The following is a 21,019-nucleotide window of genomic DNA, read 5'->3' as shown; positions in this document are numbered from 1 at the left end:
CAGGATCCTGGGGGTTCATGCTGTCCGGTTCCAATGCTTTGCCATGTCTGAGTTTCTCCAGAGACCTTCTCACCTGCTCAGTAGTGAAGGTGAGTCCATGATGACTGGGCAGTTGCTGGAAGGTGGGGGCCGGGAAGGTGAAGATTGGGACGATAGCAGTTGGTACGTGGAGGTATGAATGGTAGGTGCAGGGCAAGGAGGAGATGTTAACAGTGGTAGCCTGTGTTGTTCATCCATATGTTGAACTGGAAGGGGAAGGAGGCAGGAGGGGCGGAGTTGGTGCTGAGGGAGCAATAGGTGCCTCAGCACCTGGACTGATGTGCTGAGGGGGGTGTGAACAGGAGGGTAATGGTCAAATCTATTGAAGAATTGGTTAATTCATTAGCCTGTTTTCTTTTTTTTTACAGACATATATCTCAAAGGAGTGTCACATTAAACCACATGGTTCGCATCGAGAAGTCACTGGTGTGCTCATTAAATCACAACAAAGTAAAAGAGCATTTGGCCCTTTGGCCTTTACCAGTTCTTGGAAAAAACTACTCAATTGACATCCATATCCTGGATTTGTTCCCAAAACTTGAGTATTGATCCTATATCTACTGTAATTCTCAACTGGTTTCAACTTATCATCTTCAAGTCTCTGTGTAGATCCATCTCTCTCACTTACTTATAACAGCTCTTAGTGTTGTGGCAACCTTATTATAAGATCAATCTAACCCTTCTCTCTCACATCGGCACATGGATGATAGGAGAGTGGAGGGCTATCTTGAGTTTCTTAAATGCCCCCCTAATGTATCTGCCTCTAGCATCCCCTGGCACGGCATTCCATGCACCCACTATTCTGTGTGTAAAAAAAAACTTACCTCTGACAGCCCATCTCCCCCCCCACCCCCCACCCCGATTTCCCTCCAATCAACTAAAATTATGCCATCTAATATTAGCCATTTCCGCCCTGGGAAAAAGTTTCCAGCAATGTACCATGCCTCTTATCAGCTTGCACACCTCTAAAAAGTCACTTCGAAGCTTTCTTCACTTCAAAATGACAATCTGCTTGATTGTTATTTCATTATAAACTTCAGAATTCACCCTCTCCACTATTAGTGCATAGACATGCTCAACTGTCATTTCATTATAAACTTAAGCATTCATGCTTTCCATCACTGGTGCACGGTTCTGCAGGCTGCCCTGGCTACAAAATGCAATGGAGCAATTCGCCAAAGCTTCTACTACAACACCCCCTAAACTGGTGATCTCTCCAAGCCAAGAGGCACAGGCACATAGCAAAAACACTACGTGTAAGCTATCCTTCAAGTTTTGAAGCAGACACTCAATTTAGGGTGAAGCATTCAGTACTCATGATTTGTTTCCCATCAAGATATGCTCAGCGGGCTTTTTATTGGGTATAGGAGGTACCTAATAAAGTGGCCACTGAGTGCATAACTGTATGTTCTGGTCTTCTGCTGCTGTAGCCCATCCACTTCAAGTTTCGAGATGTTGTAGAGCAAGATGCTCTTCTGCACACCAATGTTCTAATGTGTGGTTATCTCAGTTACTGTTGCCTTTCTGTCAGCAAGACCCAGTCTGGCCATTCTCCTCTGACCTGTCTCATGAACATGGAGTTTTCACTCACGGACTGCTGCTCACTAGATTTTTTTTTGCTATTTTCACTATTCTTTGAAAACTCTAGATACTGTGCTTTGCTTTGAAATTTATTAAGCGGATGAAATCAGAGCACAATCCTGAAATTATGGAAGAGGTTCATAAAGTGGTCAGAACAAGGGAAGTAAAAAAACAAAACTGGTGGAGGAGCTCACTGGATCAGGGAGCATCTATGGAGAAGGGGGACGGCTAACATTTCAAGTCCCTACATAGAACAGGAGAAGCCTTTCTTTCTATTTGTATTTGCTCTGCTATTGACTGCTACCCGTCATAAAATTCCCCATTTACCAATAGTAAACATCCCACTTTCATCAGGGATCAAAGGGGAAAAAATTTCTAAGTAAGGTTAAAGAAAAATCTCAATGTACTGTAGTTGATTAAAGACATGTTGTTGGACGCAAGGGATGTAACCAACCTTTCCTCTGTGCAATGCCGTTTCTCCTCCTCATCTATTTCTATTTCTATTTCTGCCGATCTCTTCGTCATGGTTGTGGGGTTTGGGATTCACAACCTGCATGGAAAATGAAAAGACAAATAGTATTAATTAGAAAAATAAAAACATGCGCAGTAGAGGCACCTAGATAAATATGGCACTTATCATAGCAGCCTACTTCACGACTCCTCCATTACTCAGTGTCTCAATCTATTTTCTTGTAACCCACACAATGAGGATGTGCACTTTTTAAGCTGTAATCTACAATACAATAATAAAATAATAATATGCATTACTTATTTGCATGGTTTTTATTCCAAAAATAAACCTTATTTCAGCATCTCCTGTTGTCTGTCTCTACGTGTATCCCTGAGAAGGAGCCCTAAGTCAGACAGTACTGTATTACACAGCTGTTCAGGGTGATCCATGACAAAGGCCCTTGGTCCTTTCCTATATCACCCTAGCAGATTCACAGTACAGAGCCGAGTGATGATCTCCCTGGTGGGGAAATACCCACCAGATTCAACCACTAGCAGGGGCAGAAAGAAAACAGAGCACAATTGATTCTGATTGGATCCTGATCCTTTTGTGATCCAAAAGTTCTTTGGAAATCAAGAATGAGGCATACAACTTAATGAAAAAGGATCTAGTGGTTTCCTAGTGTATATGACGAATAAACCCCACTCCGGTTTCCAGCTGGGTGCAGGTATCAATTTTAGCCTGTTTTGATGACAGACTTTGCCATCTTCATCAGCGATAATGCCTGGGCACATCCAGTCTAGTATATATACCACCGGACTACACACACACAGGCATTAACCCTGATGAAGATGGCAGAGAATGTCATCAAAATGTCTGTTCAAATCGATACTGGTACACAGCTGGAAGCCTGAGGGGATTTTATTCATAAAACTCAATGCTTACGATCATCTATTAATTATTACAAGAGCAAAGAAGCAGCAGCAGCATTGAAGGAACAAAGAAAAGACCAGACTGAAAAGAAACATACTCAGACTAGAGATGGAAAAATTTCAATTGATAATAATTAACCTATAAAATAGCTAGATTTATGTGGTGTAACACATGCTACTGAACACTAAAAAATTTCTAGAAAATGACCACAGCAACTGTACTGTAATTATTGGAAAATTCACTGAACATGTATATAGGTGATTATATAAAACTACGACCAAATATACAAAAGCTAAATTACAAGAACATTAACAATTCTACACCCAAATCCAACATTCAGTTCTATCGTTACCAAAGTCCACGAGCGCTCTCCACCACAACTTGTGTTTTTTGTTCTCCTTCCTTTACAGTGAGAGACACAGAGGTTCGTGTTCACTTTAACTGCTCCACTGCAAAGACTGACAAACTCTAGAGTGACTGGGATGGCAATGCAGTGTGGAGGTGAGAGACTAAAAACAGGACAAGCTCAAAACCACTTTCATACCTAGGAACTACTTACATGTCTGTAAACTTCAACCAAGTGCTGCTATTAGCAGTGCCCTGGATTAAGGAACTTGAAGTCCTTTCCAAAAAGGGTCACATGATTTGTAGCTGAACATTATTTCCTGATTTATCCTAAAGAAAATAACAGCAACAGCCTCGCCTTTGTGTACCAGAGCCACATTTTAAAACTCTGAAATCTTAAAAATTATTAGCAACCGATTTGTCACATAGGATTTAAATAAAATTACTTCTGAATCTATGAGCACTTCACTGAGGGTACTAATTAGAATAATAAAGCACAGTACAGAAGCAGGCCCTTTGGCCTAACTAGTCCATGCTGAACCATTTAAACTGCTTAGTCCCAATAAGCTGCATCAGGACTGTAGACCTCCATACCTATCCAAACTTCTCTTAAACATTGAAATTGAGCTCGTATCCACCATTTGTATTGGCATCTTGTTTCACACTCTCACCACCCTCTGAGTAAGAAGTTTCCCATCATGTTTCCCTTAAACTTCTCACTTTTAACCCATGGCCTCTCGTTATAGTCCCACCCAACCTCAGTGGAATAAGCCTGTTTGCATTTACCCTACCTACACACCTCATCATTTTGTATATCTCTATCAAATCTTCCCTCAATCTTCTATGTTCTACGGAATTAAGTTCTAACCTATTCAATCTTTCCTTATAATTCAGGTCCTCCAGACCTGGCAACATCCTTGTAAATTTTTCAGAACTCTTTCAACCTTGCTTACCTCTTTCCTGTAGGTAGATGACCAAAATTGCACACAATGCTCCAAATTAGGCCTCACCAATGTCTTATACAATTTCAACATGACATCCCATCTTCTATACTCAATATTTTAATTTATGAAGGCCAATGTGCCGAGAGCTTTCCTTATGACCCTATCTATCTGGAACGCCATTTTCAATGAATTATGTACCTGTGCTCCTAGAGTGCTTCGTTTCTACCATCCACTGGTTAGTGATCTACTCTGGTTGGTCCTACTGATGTATAATACCCCACTCTTGTCTGCATTAAATTCCAGCGACCATTTTTCACCCCACTTTTCCAGCAGGTCCAGATCTCACTGCAAGCCATGATAGCCTTCCTCAATGCCCACTACATCCCCAATCCTAATATCATCTGTAAATTTGCTGATCCAGTTAACCACATTATCTATATTATTAATATAGTTGGCAAATAACAACTGACCTAAACACCGATCCCTGCAGCACTCCATCATTCACAGGTCTCCAGTCAGAAAAGCAACCATCTACTACCAATCCCTGGCTTCTCCCACAAAGCCACTGTCTAATCCAATTTACAAACTCATCTTGAATGCTGAGCAACTGAACTTTCTTGACCAACCTCCCATGCAGAACCTTGAGAAATACCTTGCTAAAGTCCACACAGACAACATTCACTGCCTTGCCTTCATCCACTTTCCTGGTAAAGTTCCTTGAAAAACTCTAAGATTGGATAGACATAGCCTACCATGCACAAAGCCATGCTGACTGAACTTCATCAGTGTAGGTCTATTCAAATACTTACATATCCAGTCCCTTAGAATACCCATAATTTCCTGTTTAGAGCCTTTCTTAAACAGTGGAAAATTACTGGCTATCTTCCAATCCTCTGGTACCTTAACTGTTGCTAAGGGTGAACTGAATGTCTCTGCTAGGGCCCCAGCAATTTCTGCACTTGACTCCCACAAGGTCCAAGGGAACACTGTGTCAGGCCCTGGGGATTTATCCACCCTAATTTGCCTCAGGACAGCAAATACCTCCTCTGTAATCTGTATAAGGTTGATGCCACTTTGCCTCACTTCTATAAACCCCGTGTCCATCTCCCGAGTAAATACAGATGAAAAAAAATTCAATCATCTCTTGTGGCCTCTCATCTCATCACCCTCTGGAAGGTTCAAGAAGGACACTTCTCACTTTGTGAATCTGTAATTAGACCCGAAACCGAAGTACTTCAGTTTCAATATCCTTGAATGAAGTGTGAAACCTACCCTAGACAAAACACTAGAGAATTCAACTTGTGATCATCAGGCAGCCATTTTACATGGAAGAATACAACAGAGGAATAGGCTCTGTGCTAAATTAATTATGCTAATATCACCTATATCCTTCTGTCTGCACATATCCCTCTATTCTCTGCATAATCATTAGACGCAGCACAGTGGCTAGCGTAATGCTTTACACCATCGGAGATCAGTTCATAGAAACATGGAAAATAGGTGGAGTCGGCCATTCGAGCCTGCACTGCCATTCAGTATGATCATGGCTGATCATCCAACTCAGAACCCTGTACCTGCTTTCTCTCTATACCCCCTGATCCTTTTAGCCACAAGGGCCATATCTAACTTCCTCTTAAATATAGCCAATGAACCAGCCTCAACTGTTTCCTGTGGCAGAGAATTCCACAGATTCACCACTCTCTGTGTGAAGAAGTTTTTCCTCATCTCGGTCTTAAAAGGTTTCCCCTTTATCCTTAAACTGTGACCCCTCATTCTGGACTTCCCCAACATCGGAAACAATCTTCCTGCATTTAGCCTGTCCAATCCCTTTAGAATTTTATACGTTTCAATAAGATCCCCCCCCAGTCTTCTAAATTCCAGTGAGCATAAGCCCAGTCGATCCAGTCTTTCTTCATATGAAAGTCCTGCCATCCCAGGAATCAATCCGGTGAACCTTCTCTGTATTCCCTCTATGGCAAGAATGTCTTTCCTCAGATTAGGGGACCAAAACTGCACACAACACTCCAGGTGTGGCCTCACCAAGGCCTTGTACAACTGCAGTAGAACCTCCCTGCTCCTGTACTCAAATCCTTTTGCTATGAATGCCAACATACCATTTCCCACCACTGTCTGTCAGGAGCTTGCACATTCTCCCGTGACCGCATGGATTTTCTTTGGGTGCTCTAGTTTCCTCCTACATTCCAAAGTTGTATGGATTAGGGTTAGAAAGCTGTGGGTGTGCAATGTATGTACCAGAAGCTCATGAGCTGCTCACTGCCCATCCTTGGATTGTGTTGGTCATTGCTGCAAACTGCACATTTCACTATGTTTTGATGTACCTATGACAAATAAAGCTAATCTTTGATCTTAATCATTACTGATCCAAGTGCCTCTCAAACACCTTTATCATATCAGCCTCCACTCCAACCAGGCACCCACCATTGTGTAAAAGAACAAATCTGCCCACTCAAGTCCCCTGAACCCTCCCGCTCCCACCTTAAATGCATGCCCTTCAGTCTGAGATAAATTCAACCATGGTGAAAAAGATACTGGCTGTCTACCCAGTCTAGGTATCTCATAATTAAAAAAAATTATCAGGTCTCCTTTCATACTATGCCGCTACAACCCAAGCTTGTCCAACCTCTTTAAAAGTCAGCCTTTTTAAAGCAAGCTAAAGGAAAATGTGGGTGGCAGGGTAGAGATATATCTCTACCAAAGGAGGTATAAGGCACTCCTTCCCTCACAGGTCACTCTTGAGCAAGGTGTAGCACATGCTTAGCCCCCCCCCCCCCCCCCCATCACCCCTGATCAGGGTCAGAAGCCAAGGGAGCAGGTGGTGAAGGGAGTAGCATGGTAGTGTTGTAGTGAGCACAATAATTTCCAGTACTAGCAACCTGGGTTCAATTCCCATTGCTGCCTGCAAGTAGTTTGTACATTCTCCCCATGACCATATGGATTTCCTCCGGGTGCTCCTGTTTCTTCCCATAGTCCAAAGATGAACTGGCTGGTAGGTTAATAGGTCATTGTAAATTGTCCCATGGTGAGGTTTGGATTAAGCTGGGGGTATTGCTGGGCAGCGCAGCTCAAGGGGTCAGAATTTTGCACTGTATCTCAATCATTAAAAATCTCAATCATTATGTGACCAGGCACATATCCTCTGAAGGGTGCTGATAATGGCTGGGGTCACCCATCTTGTAAAGACACAGACCAGATGCAATGGCAAACGACTTCTGTAGAAAAATTTGCCAAGAACAATCATGGTCATAAAACATGAAACAATAATGACGACGATGATGTAGTAAAATCCAAACTATAGGTACTTTTGCCAAAGCACATTTGCAGAACACAAATTAGTTATGGAAATGAGTGCACAACACTATTTATATTACATTAGAGAATCAGAGAAATCTGTTTTACTCTGTTTTGAAGGCAACATCAACCTGTTTCTGCTATAATATTTTCCTATAACAGAAAAATGGGGGCAGGTGTTGGAGGGAAGGATAGGAAGGATGTCAGAGGTAGGTATTGTTTTTACACAGAGTGGTAAATGATTGAAACACACTGCAGGGTGTGTTGGTAGAGGCAGGTACATTAAGAGCGTGTAAGAGATCCTTAGTTTGGCACATGGATAAAAGGAAAATAGAGAGCTATTGGAAGGGAAGGATTAGATTAATCTTGGAGTAACTTTAAGGGTTGGCACAACATTGTGGGCCAAAGGGGCTGCACTGCTCTATGTTCGAATTACTTATTATATAACAAAGTCACTAATTAGCAGATTTATCATTACAAAGTTTACTGTAAATCAAATCTTTGTTGGGTTCATCTTCAGGAAACAAAAATTTAAAATTCCAACCATACATCAGCTCTGCAGGGCAGAATGAGACAGCGTTTCCCAGAGGCAAGTGCAATCATAACATAACAAACGCAACAATAAATAGTAAAACACAACAGCCGCATGTCGGTTAAAATCAAGTTAAAAGTGTCCAGAGCACAGTCAGGTAGAGCAGCTATTTAGCAGTCTGACTGCTTGTGGGAGGAAGCTGTTTAGTAACCTCGTGGTTTTTGTTTTGATGCTCCTGTAACGTTTGTCTGATGGCAGAAGAACAAACAGTTAATGGAGAGGGTGTGAGGGGTCTTTAATGATGTGATTTTAAAAAAAATCACATTTTTTATTGTTATTTTTGTGCTGCATTGGTTACGGAGTAACAATCATGATTGGAGTGGTCTCCCACAGTTCAAAGATGTACCGGTTGGTAGGTTAATTGGTCACTGTAAATTATCTCTACTAAGTGCAAGGCGATGTTGATGTCCAGGAAGAGGAATCCATCTACCCCCGACCTGTATATCGGGAACTGCAAGCTGGATTTACAGAAGGAGCTAGTAATCCTTGGTGTTTATATTGACAGCAAGTTGGTGTGGGAAAAACACCTTTCCACTATTTCAAACAAGGCTGGACAAAGGCTTGGAGCTCTGTGGAAAGTAGCATCTAAACTAGACAAAGAGGCAGAACCACGGTTTACAAAGCCCAGGTACGAAGTATCATGGAGTATGCCTGCTTATCATGGATGAATGCCTCAGAGTGTCCTCAGCCAGCTTGATTCCATTCAAAGAAAGGCTCTCAGGATTATAGGTGTAGATGAAGCCACAGCTCGTGAGAAGCTAGCCATCAGTAGCTTACACCATAGATGACAGGTTGCTGCAGCTACTGTGCTATACAAAATGCAGACCAGCCACAGCCCCCAGACCTTCACACCATGCTGCCTTCATCTTATGAGAGACGGCGCACCACACAATCAAGTTTATCTATGCCTGCTCATGCTGTTTCTATGCCTGATGCGAGAACCTACACACTGGATAGAAGCTTCCTTCACTGTGCTATCAGAATTTGGAACAGCATTCTAGATGCTGTGCTTGGAAACATCTGTGACGATGAGGGTCCAAGCCTTCAAGATTCAAGTGCACAAACACCGATCATCTCTGGGAGGGAAGTCACATGCTTCTGCACAAACTATCATGAGGGGGACCAGGATGGCAATGCTTGGTTGTTGGCAGGTGGGGTTAATACCTGACTTTCAAGAGCACTTGTGAATTATGTTCTGGCTGGACTTAGTCCTTAAACTGCTGCAGAACAGTGCAGAAAGATCAGGTGCTGCTTTCTCCCAGTAGTTTTTAGTTCCAAGTGCTCCTGTCACGTTTTGTCACCCTGTAACCTTATCCTTCAATCTCTTTGAATTATGGAGGACAGCATGTGTATAAAGGTCTCGCTCCAGCAGACTTCATCATGATCATCAAGCCTCCAGCATTTCTACTATTTTTTTTAATGTTTCTTAATTGTACATATGATTTTTTTAATGTTCTATTGCAGAGCAGCGGTGAACCATCTGATTGGCCTACCAGAGTTCTCTTTGGGAACTAGTTGACTTGATCAGCATTTCTGATCTGGCTATTGTTCACGATTGTACTTAATAAAAAACACATCTCATGGATTAGGCTAGGGTTAAATTGGTGGGTTGCTGGGCAGTGTGTCTCAAAGAGCCAGAACGGCCTGCTCTGCGCCAGCTCTCTAAATAAATAGATAAATACATTTGCTCTCCTTTAACTCGTGCCGAAGAATAACAATAAATGTGTGTATGATGGCATGCAGCATTGGATTGAACGCACAGATACTACAGACTGCAGACTGGCCCACGAACCACTTGCATGTTTTTATGAGCTACAGCCCTCCAGCATCAACCTAGAAATGACCAGACATTCTGAGCCGAGATTCAATGAGAGGTACAAAGGGGGAGGCAACACTGAATGCAGTACATGGCTTGCTAATCATTTTACTGCAGCCATCATAGTTCACTGAGAAAGAAAGCCCCAACCACTAACTTTCATAGCACCATGCTGTCTGCTATGCAAACTTAGCGGCCCACTCTGTGAATTTTACTGAACAATTAAAAACGGAAGGGGGAGAATGAAGAAATTAAAACCATGCAAATGTCAAGTTTTCAATACCTAAATAAAAATACTGTAGGTTCTTGCTACTTAGGAACTATGAAAAAAACCAGATGGTGAAATGCCTACGCATCTAACATTTACACTCCGGATTGCAAAGGCTTTGATCTTTCTCTGATCATCAACACTGTTCCTTCAGCAACAAACTCACATTAACCTTTTCATTAATGACAGCACCATTAACTGATTATTGATTTCATTACTTTCAAGATCAACACAGACAACAGTTTTAACATTCAATAAACAGCACAAATGACGAAACGCATGTATATAAATTAGTGATGCATCACTTGGCTGCATAGATCAGCAAGTCATAGGTTCAACCTTTGAGCTGAAGATTCAAAGCCTTTGGCAAATTTCTACTGAAGTATGGTGGAGAGCCTTCTGACTGGTTGCATCACAGCCTGGTGTGGAGGATCCAATGCACAGGAAAGGAAAAATCTACAGAAGGTTGCAGACTCAGCCAACTCCACCACAGGTACAACCCTCTCCATCATAAAGGACATCTTCAGAAGTCAGTGCCTCAACGTGGTGGCAACCATCATCAAGAACCCTCACCATCCCTCTTCTTATTACCACCATCGAGTGGTGGTACAGGAGCCTGATGACACACAGTCTGAATGGTCCATGAACACGAACTCACTATTCCTCTTTCACTGTATGTATGAATGTATTCATTTATTTTCATCAAAACTTAATGGCAATTTTTTTTCGTCTTACACTGTACTGTTGCCACAAAACAACAAATTTCACGACTTCTGTCAGTGATAATAAATCTGATTTTGATTCGGATACCAATTCTACACTATGCTAATTGATCCTGGTCAGTGTCACAGCAGATCACTACAATAGGATGGCACAGTAATGAAGCAGTTAGCATTCAAATTACATATATGTCACCATATACAACCCTGAGATTTATTGTCTTGTGCGTATTCTCAATAAATCCATAGAATAATAATTGTAACAAAATCAATGAAAGACCTCACAAACTTGGACTTCCAACCAGTATGCAAAAGACAACAAACTGTGCAAATACAAAGAGAAATAAATACTAAAAATGAACAAATAAGCAATAAATATCAAGCACGAGGAAATCTGCAGATGCTGGAAATTCAAACAACAACACACACAAAATGTTGGTGGAACACAGCAGGCCAGGCAGCATCTATAGTGAGAAGCACTGTCGACGTTTCGGGCCGAGACCCTTCGTCAGGACTATAAATATCAAGAATGAGATGAAGAGTCCTTGAAAGTGAGTTATAAACAAGAGAAAATCTGCAGATGCTAGAAATCCAAGCAACACACACAAAATGCTAGAGGAACTCAGCAAGCCAGGCAGTCAGCCCGAAATGTCGACTGCACTTTTTTTAAACCATCGATGTTGCCTGGCCTGCTGAGCTCCCCCAACAGTTTGAAGGTGAGTCTACTGGTTTTAAGAACAGTTCAGTGACAGGGGCAAATGAAGGTGAGTGAAGCTATCTCCTGTGGTTCAAGAGCCTGAGTTGTAATAACTGTTTCTGAATTTGGTAGTGCGAGTCCTGAGGCCTCTGTATTTTCTTTCTGATAGCGGCAGTGAGAAGAGAGTATGTCCAGGGTGGTGGTGGTACCTGATAATGGATGCTGCTTTACTACGACAGTGTTTCGTGTAGATGTGCGTAATACTATTACAGCACCAGAGACCTGGGCTCAGTTCTGCTGCTGTCTGTAAGGCCCTTGCTGTGACCACTTGGGCTTCCTCCATGTGTTCTAGTTTCCTTCCACATTTCAAAGATGTACAGGTTAATAGGTTACTTGGTCACATGGGTGCAACTGGGCAGTGGGGGCCTATTACTAAGCTGTATCTCTAAATCAGGGGTTCCCAACCTGGGGTCCGTGGCATAAAACAGGTTGGAAACCCCACTCTAAATAAAATAAATTACAACATAGCTAGGCTAATGGAAGGAGGTGGGTACACGAGGGGTGTGGCACAGAAACCAGTCCAGGTTTCCGCTCCCTGGTGACCTTCAAAAAGAACATGTTTGCAAAGATAAAAAGAGGAAGTGCAGGAAACAGCCAGCAGGTCAGACTGCATTTTTTTTCCATTGCAGCAGTATCTCAGGTCAATAGTCTTGCATCAGCACTGGATAAGATGCTTAGACAGAATGTGACTGATCTGGCACATAACTCAAGTTGCTGTATATTAAGACAGCCTTGATTTACTTTAAGATGCTTGCTGTCTCTTTGTCAAAACTATGATGAAAGACCAGCTGCGGAGTGTGTGGCAATATTTGAAAATACCCAATCCAACAAAAAAAAGAGCCTGGAAAGAAAATCTAATGTATTGTATTGAACTGTGGGAGTATATCTTTCATTTAGGTTTCAGTGTGATGTGCCTCGTGATTTATATTTTCCTCTGGAGACACTAACTGCACTGACATATAAATCTACAAGTGTCAGTCAAACAGCACTAAAGTGGTCATTCATCATGTATGAGTAAATGCAACTACAGTATTCATCTGGCGTGATTTGGAAATAAAAAAGCAGGGCTACATCACGGAGTCATAGAGCACTACACCACACAAAAAAAAACAGGCCATTTGGCCCATCTAGTCCATGCTGAACTATTATTCTAAGGCAATACACATAAAACGCTGGTGGAACTCAGCAGGTCAGGCAGCAGCTAAGGAAAGGAATAAAGCGTTGACATTTTGGGCTGAGACCCTTCATCAGGACCAGAACTATACTTCTGCCTAGTCTCACTGACCTGCACCTGCACCATAGTCCTCGGTACCCAGCCCATCCATATACTTGCCAAATTTTCTCTTAAAATGTTGAAATTGAATCTGCATTCACCACTTCTACTGGCAGCTGATTCCACACTTGGATCACCCTCTGAGAGAAGTTGCTCCTCAGTTTCCCATCAAGGCATGGCTTCTAGTTCTAGTCTCACTCAACCTCAGTGGAAAACAACTGGGTGCATTTTACACTATTGATGGGCCTCAATTTTGTATGCCTCTATCAAATCACCCCTCATTCTCTGACACTCCAGGGAATAAGGTTTTAAACAACTCAATCATTCTCTATAACTCAGGTCTTCAAGTCCTGGCAACATCCTTGTAAATTTTCTCTGTACTCTTTCAATCTTACATCTTTCCTGTTGGTAGGTGACCAAAACTGCACACAATACTCCAAAAGTCTTATACAATTTGAACATAACACTCCAACTTCTGTACTCAATATTTTTGATTTACCTTGGCCAGGGGTTGGCAACCCGCGGCTCCGGAGCCGCATGCGACTCTTTCATCTCTGTGCTGCGGCTCCCCGTGGTTTGTTAGTTTTTGAAATGTAATTCGAAATTTGAAGATTATGGTGATCTTGTACAATCTAAATAAAACGCTGTGGCGACCCCATTTCCTGGCACATCCGAACCGGCTCACAATTAGCCACTGTTCCGGCTAGGGGAGATAGTCTACGGGGGTTTGTGAGTACGTGTCTTTTGGAGCATCCGCGCCCACGGGGACGGGTTGAGGGAGGCTTTAAAGCAAGGCTGTTTAGTTCGAATAAAGTTATCTTTGACTGCAGTGTCGTTATTTTAGCGCTGCGTGTAGCACACCGCTACAAAGTGTTTTTTTAATCGCTATTAATATACATCACCACTACCAATGCCTGACACTCGCCAGTGCGCACTTTCTTTTAATTCTTCGATCCAAGGTAGGCTAACTATGGAGTAACCTTCAACCCAACGTCTTTTTTTTTTGGAGTTCAAAATGTTTTTGTTGCATGCAGAAATGTAATTTCGTTTTCTCTGCAGGAGTTCATCAATTTCATAAATGCAACACATTATAGTTTGTTTATACATAGCATAAAGGCAAAAAAAATGCTGTATGCAATGTTATTTCATTTTAAATGTCAAACGGGTTTCGTGGCTCCCAGTGTTTTCTTTTCTGTGGGAAATGGGTCCATATTGGCTCTTTCAGTGGTAAACGTTGCCGACCCCTGACCTAGGCCAATGTCTCAAAAAACTCTCTTTACGAACTTATTTCATGGAATTATGGATACGTATTTCCAGATCTCTTTGTTTCTCCACACTCCTTACTGCCCTACCATCCACCATACAATGAAACTCAGGAATATATATACACTGACATAATTTGTACTTTGATAAAATCCCACCATTGCCTGTAAGGAGTTTGTATATTCTCCCTGTGACTGTTTGGGTTTCCTCCATGTGATCTGCTTTCTTCCCACGGTCCAAGGATGCAGCTGGTAGGTTAGTTGGTCATTGTAAATTCTCCTGTGATTAGGCTAGGGTTAAATAGGGGTTGGTGGGCAACATGGCTTGAAGGGCCTATTCCGTACTGCATCTCAAGAAAAAAAGAAATAAATCTGCCATTTTCCAGCCTACTTTTTTCTAATTGGTCCAGATCCCATTGCAAGCTTTTTACTATGCTTGCAGCAACTATAAACTCAAACTTTCTTCCAGTATTTCAGGCTTTGTGTAGCAAACAGCATAATCTTAACTACATATATATTCAAATACACTTGCCAAGAGTATAACAACTCCAGCTGATCGCATTTCATAACTTCTACGCAACTTAGCTCCACTAGCTCTTCCTCTCCTGAATATGTGGAATATTTGAAATATATATTTTAACACGGTGCAGACCACCCCCACCATCACTGTCTGCAAGGAGTTTGTACCTTCTCCCTGTGGCTATGCATGTGCTCCATTTTCTTCCCACATTCCAATGATGTACAGTATGGATTAGGGTTAGCAAATTGTGCACATGCTATGTTGGTACTGTAAGCATGGTTACACTTGCATAAGCCTTGCTGAATCAATTTGACGAATTTTACTGTGTTTTGATGTTCATATGACAAATAAAGCTAATCTCTTTGTAGGAGAAAGAGTGAAGGGAGAACAGAATTAATAATGACCTTCATCTGGGCTTCCAAGTAATGTTCAATGACAAAGGTCAAAATTTCAAAGTATGATAGACAGCGTTTAGAAGTGAACACCCAATCTTTGGGAAATCTTTTAAAACTTGAGTCATTCAAATAAGAACTATGAACCCAAACAAACTGGAGAAACAGTAATGTATTTATAGAGATGCAAGATAACCAACAAAGAAAACAAACCACAAAATTGTGCCAACAGAGACAGAAACACTGGAGGAGATTGGAAGTCTACATTGAACACAGACACGGATGAAGATGGGTGAATACTCCAGTTCAATCACAAACTGAAAATTCTGGGAAAACATTTCAACAAGCCATCAATTGTTCCTTCTTCAACAGATGCTGCCTGACCTGCAGAGATTTCAAGCAACTTATCTCTTTGATTTAGATACCCAGTGTCTGCAGTCTTTTTTTTCCCCATGCCATTTCAATTTTCTGCATTCTCTCAATGCAGTGAATAATGCAGGTCAACACTCTTCTAGAGAGATTCTTGACATGCATCAAAAGTACCAGCAAGCACTTTACAAAAGTAGAAGTATTTAAAAAAAAGGTGATAGAGAAAAAGACATCAGCCTAGGGAAAGGACAAAAATTTATTGGATAACAGGCCATTTAGAAATCAATCAGAAAAAGACTGGCTGGAATCACATGGATTAAAGAAGTAAGATGTTGGGGTGAGATAGAACTATTGGGAGCAGTCGTGCCAAAGCCAAAACCTGTTCATCTCGGGCTGGGTTGCAGATCCCTGTCTTCTTTGCAGAGGGAACTATCCTGAATGAATGGGGGCAGGAGCTCTAGTCTATTTAGCAGCAGTTCTCGAGTACCTAATGGCAGAGATCTTGGAGCTGGCGGATAATGTGGCCCATGTCAACAAGAAGATGAGGATTGCACCTCCCCCCCCCCCCCCCCCGGCACCTACAGTTTGCCGCTCAACAAGCTGTTGTGTGGTGGCACCATTGCCCAGGGTAAGGTGCTGCTCAACATGCAAGCTGTGCTTGTTATCCAAGGAAACAGGCCAAGCCAGTAAATTATGCAGCTAGGTTGTTAAGCAAACAGTCAGACTGGCAGATAAAAAGCTCATGAGTTTGATTATCTAAAAGGCCTCAACTTGAAATTACATGGATTCATTGTAACAATTCCTGAGAGGTTAAGGCTGGAAACGTACACTTGAATAGTTGGTACTTAGTTCATCTGGATTTGTGTTTGAAAGTAATTAATTCACTGAAAATGAATTTGCAAAATTATCTAACATGCGGATTAATGCAATAAATGTACAGGTTTGTTGCACTTAAAACAAAATGAGGATTATGGGGATACAGACCAGCCGATGGCAGATGGGATTACTTTACATTTTCGGTTCGGAATGCTGTTGTTCGCATGAGTTGTAGTTTTTTTTCTTTCTTGCATCTCAAGTGTTGTCTTTTTATTTTTGTTTTTTTCCAAATTGGGTTCTTTCAGGTTTCTTGCTTTGTGGCTACCTGTGAGGAAGCAAATCTCAAGATTGTATAATTTTAACATTTATTAATAAATGTACTTGAATCTTTAATTTGGCATCATGATTGGCATTGGCATTGTGGGCTCCACTGTTTTAACAGACAGACAGACATACTTTATTGATCCCGAGGGAAAATGGGTGAAATTATTTGATGGAGCTGCTTTTTTTTTAAAAAGGGAGGGCTCTAATTAGTTGAATAGATAACAGAGAAACCAAGTGTAGAATAATAGGAATTTCAGAAGGTCTTCAGTAACAAAATTACTGCAGATAGTATTGGTGATGCCTTTGAACAGAAAATCTAACAAAAACTAGTGGATACAGCCAGTTCATCATGGGTTAAACCTTCTCTAATGTTGAGCACAACTGCATGGAGCACTGTCATGGGAAAGCAGCTTTCATCATCAGGGACTCTCAACACCATGTTCAGAAACAGTTATTACTCCTCAAACATCAGGCTGAAACAAAAGGGATAATTTCATTCAACTTCACTTCATCACTGAAAGGTTCCCACAACCTATGGACTCACTTTCAAGGATCCTTCATCTCATGTTCTTGATATTTATTGCTTATTTATTTATTACTACTTATTATTTCTTTCTTTTTGTATTTCCATGGTTTGCATCTTTTGCACATTGGTTGAACTCCCAAGTTGGCGTGGTCTTTCATTGGTTCTATTATGGTTATTACTCTATTATTATTCATGCCTACAAGAAAATGAATCTCAATATTGTTATAGTTTGACACATGTACTTTATTAACAAATTTACTTTGAACTTTAATAATACACCAATGTATATTTATGTAAAGGGGGTTTCTTTTTTCTTTGTTGGGAAAGGGTTTCCTTTTGTTAACTAGCAGGAATGCTAATTTACTGATAACGAGAATGGTATTCCTTTGTAAACCAAATGGGGATTAATGTTCTTTCTTCTGAGTCTGTAAGCTTTTGTTGACGGGCTTTTGGGCAGATCGGCGTGAGGGGGTCGAGAGAGAGGACGCAATGCTCTAAGCTGGGCGAGGATCGGACCCCAAAGGGGGGTCCGAGGCCGGGAGATTCTCCGGGGGGGGGGGGGGGGGGGGGAATGAAGCTAGATGTGCTTGGTTGACCACTCGGAGGGTCCTGAGCTGTTTGGAGAGTCGAGGAGTTCGGAGGGTCCTGAGCTGCGAGTCGAGGAGTTCGGAGGGGATCGAATGGTGGCCAGAAGACTTCAGTAATTGAGCTCCAACGGTTGTGCACGAAGTGGTTTGGACTTTGATAAGTTTGGCGCCTTTTCTTTAATTTTCTCTTCATACATACTGTATCGTTATTAATCACTTAGTTATAGTAACCTTTATAAATTGTACTCATTTAATCGCATATGGTGTACTGTCTGGTTTTGGGCGAGGCGGGGACATCACACAGTATTCACACCAGCTGATTACCCAGTCTGGCGGGGCCGAAGGCTGCTCCCACTAGACAAGAACGAGCTGAGCGAGCCTGAGGCGACCCAGGGAGTTACATTTAGGACTAGCTAACAAAAATGAATAAATGGATCATCTTTGTGTTGTTAGATTGTGACTAGTAGGTGTTTGCAAGGACTGGTGTTCGCATCCAACTGTTCACAATCTGTATCCGTGAATCATAGGAAGGAACCAAGTGTACAATTCATTCTTGCTAATGGTTCAAAGTGCATATGGTGAAAAAGATGCAGAGCTTACTCAATGGGCCAAATGGCCTAATTCTGCTCCTATGTCTCATTGTCGTAAATGATTAATTGCACAACGTATCAGCTAGTTCAATACAAACAAGATCACTAGATCCTACAGAGGACAGAAAAAAACCGTGGAGGATTACTGGTGTTTCCTTTGTGTGTGTCCCCCCCCCCACCCCCCACCATTTGTGACAGTTGCCAGAAATGCTGTATACGAAGGGCCTAAAGCATTGCTGAGGACCCCAACCACTCATCCCACAATCTCCTCTTACCCACCACCAACAGGAGATACAGGAGCATCAGGACTAGGGCTGCCAAATTGGGTACTAGCTTCTTACCTCAGGCTGAGACGAATGAATACCTTGCCACCTCAGAGGACTCATCTCAAGGACAGCAAGCTGTTTACTGCTTACCTGTGCTGCCCACTTCACGTGCATTTTGATTATTTTATTAAGTTACTTGTGGTGATATATTGTCTCTGTGCTGTGAGTGATATATATAGTGGGTGCACTGTGGTCCGGAGGAACATTGCTTCATTTGGTTGTATAGATGTACAGTCAGATAAACTTGAATCTGAAGTAGACTGAACCAAGGTGTGATAATGCGCACACCACTCACAACTAAACAAATGGCAAGCAATGACTAATTTGGAATATAGAAGCAGCTGGAATTATACAACAAGTTCATCCGTCTTGGAAAGAAAGGAAGGTAGGTTAATTTTTCAGCTGGGAATGCTTCAACAGAACTTTGACTCCGAATCTGACTGTGTCTGGAGACATCACGCACAGCGAAGTAACAGTGAGTCATTTGTCGCTGACAGTGAAAATATCATGCAATATAGGAAGTAATGAATTCAACTACCACTCACAGAACATGTAACAATAACGGGTCATGTGAGGTCTTCAGTGATCAGGTCAGTCATATTGCACTGAAGCAAGTCTTTTAGCTCAACAAGCCAATGGCAACAATCCAGATTTTTGTTTATCTAGAGATACAGCACTGAATAGGCCCTTCTATCCGCTCTGTCCCAGTAGCCCCCAACAACCCAATTTAACCCTAACCTAATCATGGGACAATTTACAAGGACCAAGCAAACCTACCCTGTACATCCTTGGACTGTGGAAGGAAACCAGAACACCTGGACGAAACCCATGCACTCCACGGGCAGAACGTACTCCTTACAGAAGACACCAGAATTAAACATCAAACTCCCATACCTCGAGCTGTAATAGCATCAGGCTAACCACTGTGATATTGTGGCACTCAGTTTATATCAGATAGACAGTGAGACCTCCATCGGTCAGGGTCGACTATGGATGTTCCGCCCTTGCTGTCAACGTACGCAAGCCTGGGCAGTACGATATGGAGGGCAAGCTGTTGCCCATATAGCAAGCTCCCCATTTTCACGCATCTGATGAACCCACAGGAACAGTAGAGACTGATACTGGAGCGCTGCATGAGTTGCCTGACAGCACTGCGCTCAATATAGGACTACCTTTGGATCTCCTGACCTGGACTTTTTCCTTCAGGATTTACTCTCGAAGCCTTCCCCATGAGTGGGTATAGCTGCAAGGCAGGGAGGTTTGAGATCAGAGTTTTCCTTCTCCTAGATGAGCTGTCAACCACAGCTGAAGAAACCCATCTGCCTGAAGTGACTGGCTTTAAGGTGCCAGTAACCCAACTTTGCCCCTTCTCCTATCAGATATACAGTGGATTCCGGTTAAATGGGACACATGTAGACTGGTACATCTTGGCCCAATTAAGCGACTGTCCTAATTAGAAGTTTCAGGGAAATACAGTCGGCCCTCCTTTTCCGAGAATCCCGCATTCACGAATTCAACCAACCGCGAATCGCGAAAACCCATAAGTGCTCTTCCAGCACTTGTTGTTCGAGCAAGTACAGACTTTTTTTCTTGTCAATCTTCCCTAAACAATGCAGTATAAAATAACTATTTTACATAGTATTTACTTTGTATTAGGTATTATAAGTAATCTAGAGATGATTTAAAGTACATGGGAGGATGTGAGTGAGTTATCATGGATTGGGATCGAAAAAAATCAGAAGTTCTCTTACTAAGTAAGTTGGAACAGGTACATTCGGTATTATTTAGCATCAGTTAGTCAAACGTTTGCATTCGTATATAGTACATATTTTACCTATCTATGCATATACAACACTTAAGAACGTAAGCTTCAGTGCTGGGCTTGGGAAGTTCTCAAGTTCGATCCAGTGACAGACCGCTCCCGAGTGCACTCTCCACCGTGCTGGGTTGATGTGGAGGATCAAAAACCCCAAACCCCAAAAATTTAACCACTGTGTTGCTTAGTAATAATTGCAGCTTTCATTGGAGCAGAGCTTTTCTCACTTTATCCTTTAAAATTTTTTCTGATCGTTGACCGATGTAGCCTAACACTTTTCCAATGACTGATGGCGTTTCACCTCTTTCCAATCGCTTTATTATTTCCACTTTATTTTCAATCGTTATCGTGATTATTTTCGTGAACAGAAACAATGCGGATTCAGATCTCTACCACTGGGTCCTAACGTCCACCACACTGAGACAGGTTAAATAAGGTCTTGGGTTCCGCTGGGTCCTAAGGTC

General features: G+C 42.0%; 1 protein-coding gene across 6 annotated transcripts in view; it reads right to left on the bottom strand.

Annotated features, from left to right (window-relative positions):
- Positions 1–21,019, bottom strand: part of gabpa (GA binding protein transcription factor subunit alpha) — an 82,316-nt gene that overhangs the window by 48,317 nt on the left and 12,980 nt on the right. For 4 of the 6 annotated variants that reach the window (XM_059968922.1, XM_059968923.1, XM_059968927.1 and 1 more), the window contains one exon: positions 2,075–2,170. In XM_059968922.1, coding sequence (XP_059824905.1) covers positions 2,075–2,145 — 71 coding nt within the window. In that variant the 5' untranslated portion in view covers positions 2,146–2,170. Of the gene's footprint in view, positions 1–2,074; positions 2,171–16,554; positions 16,712–21,019 lie in introns of all 6 variants that reach the window. The other 2 variants (XM_059968926.1, XM_059968925.1) reach the window with 1 other exon arrangement.

Source organism: Hypanus sabinus, chromosome 4 (assembly GCF_030144855.1).
Source record: "Hypanus sabinus isolate sHypSab1 chromosome 4, sHypSab1.hap1, whole genome shotgun sequence".
In the NCBI taxonomy this organism is placed as follows: Eukaryota; Metazoa; Chordata; class Chondrichthyes; order Myliobatiformes; family Dasyatidae; genus Hypanus; species Hypanus sabinus.
The sequence above is the reverse complement of the archived record's forward strand: the minus strand, read 5'-3'. Positions and strand labels throughout refer to the sequence as shown.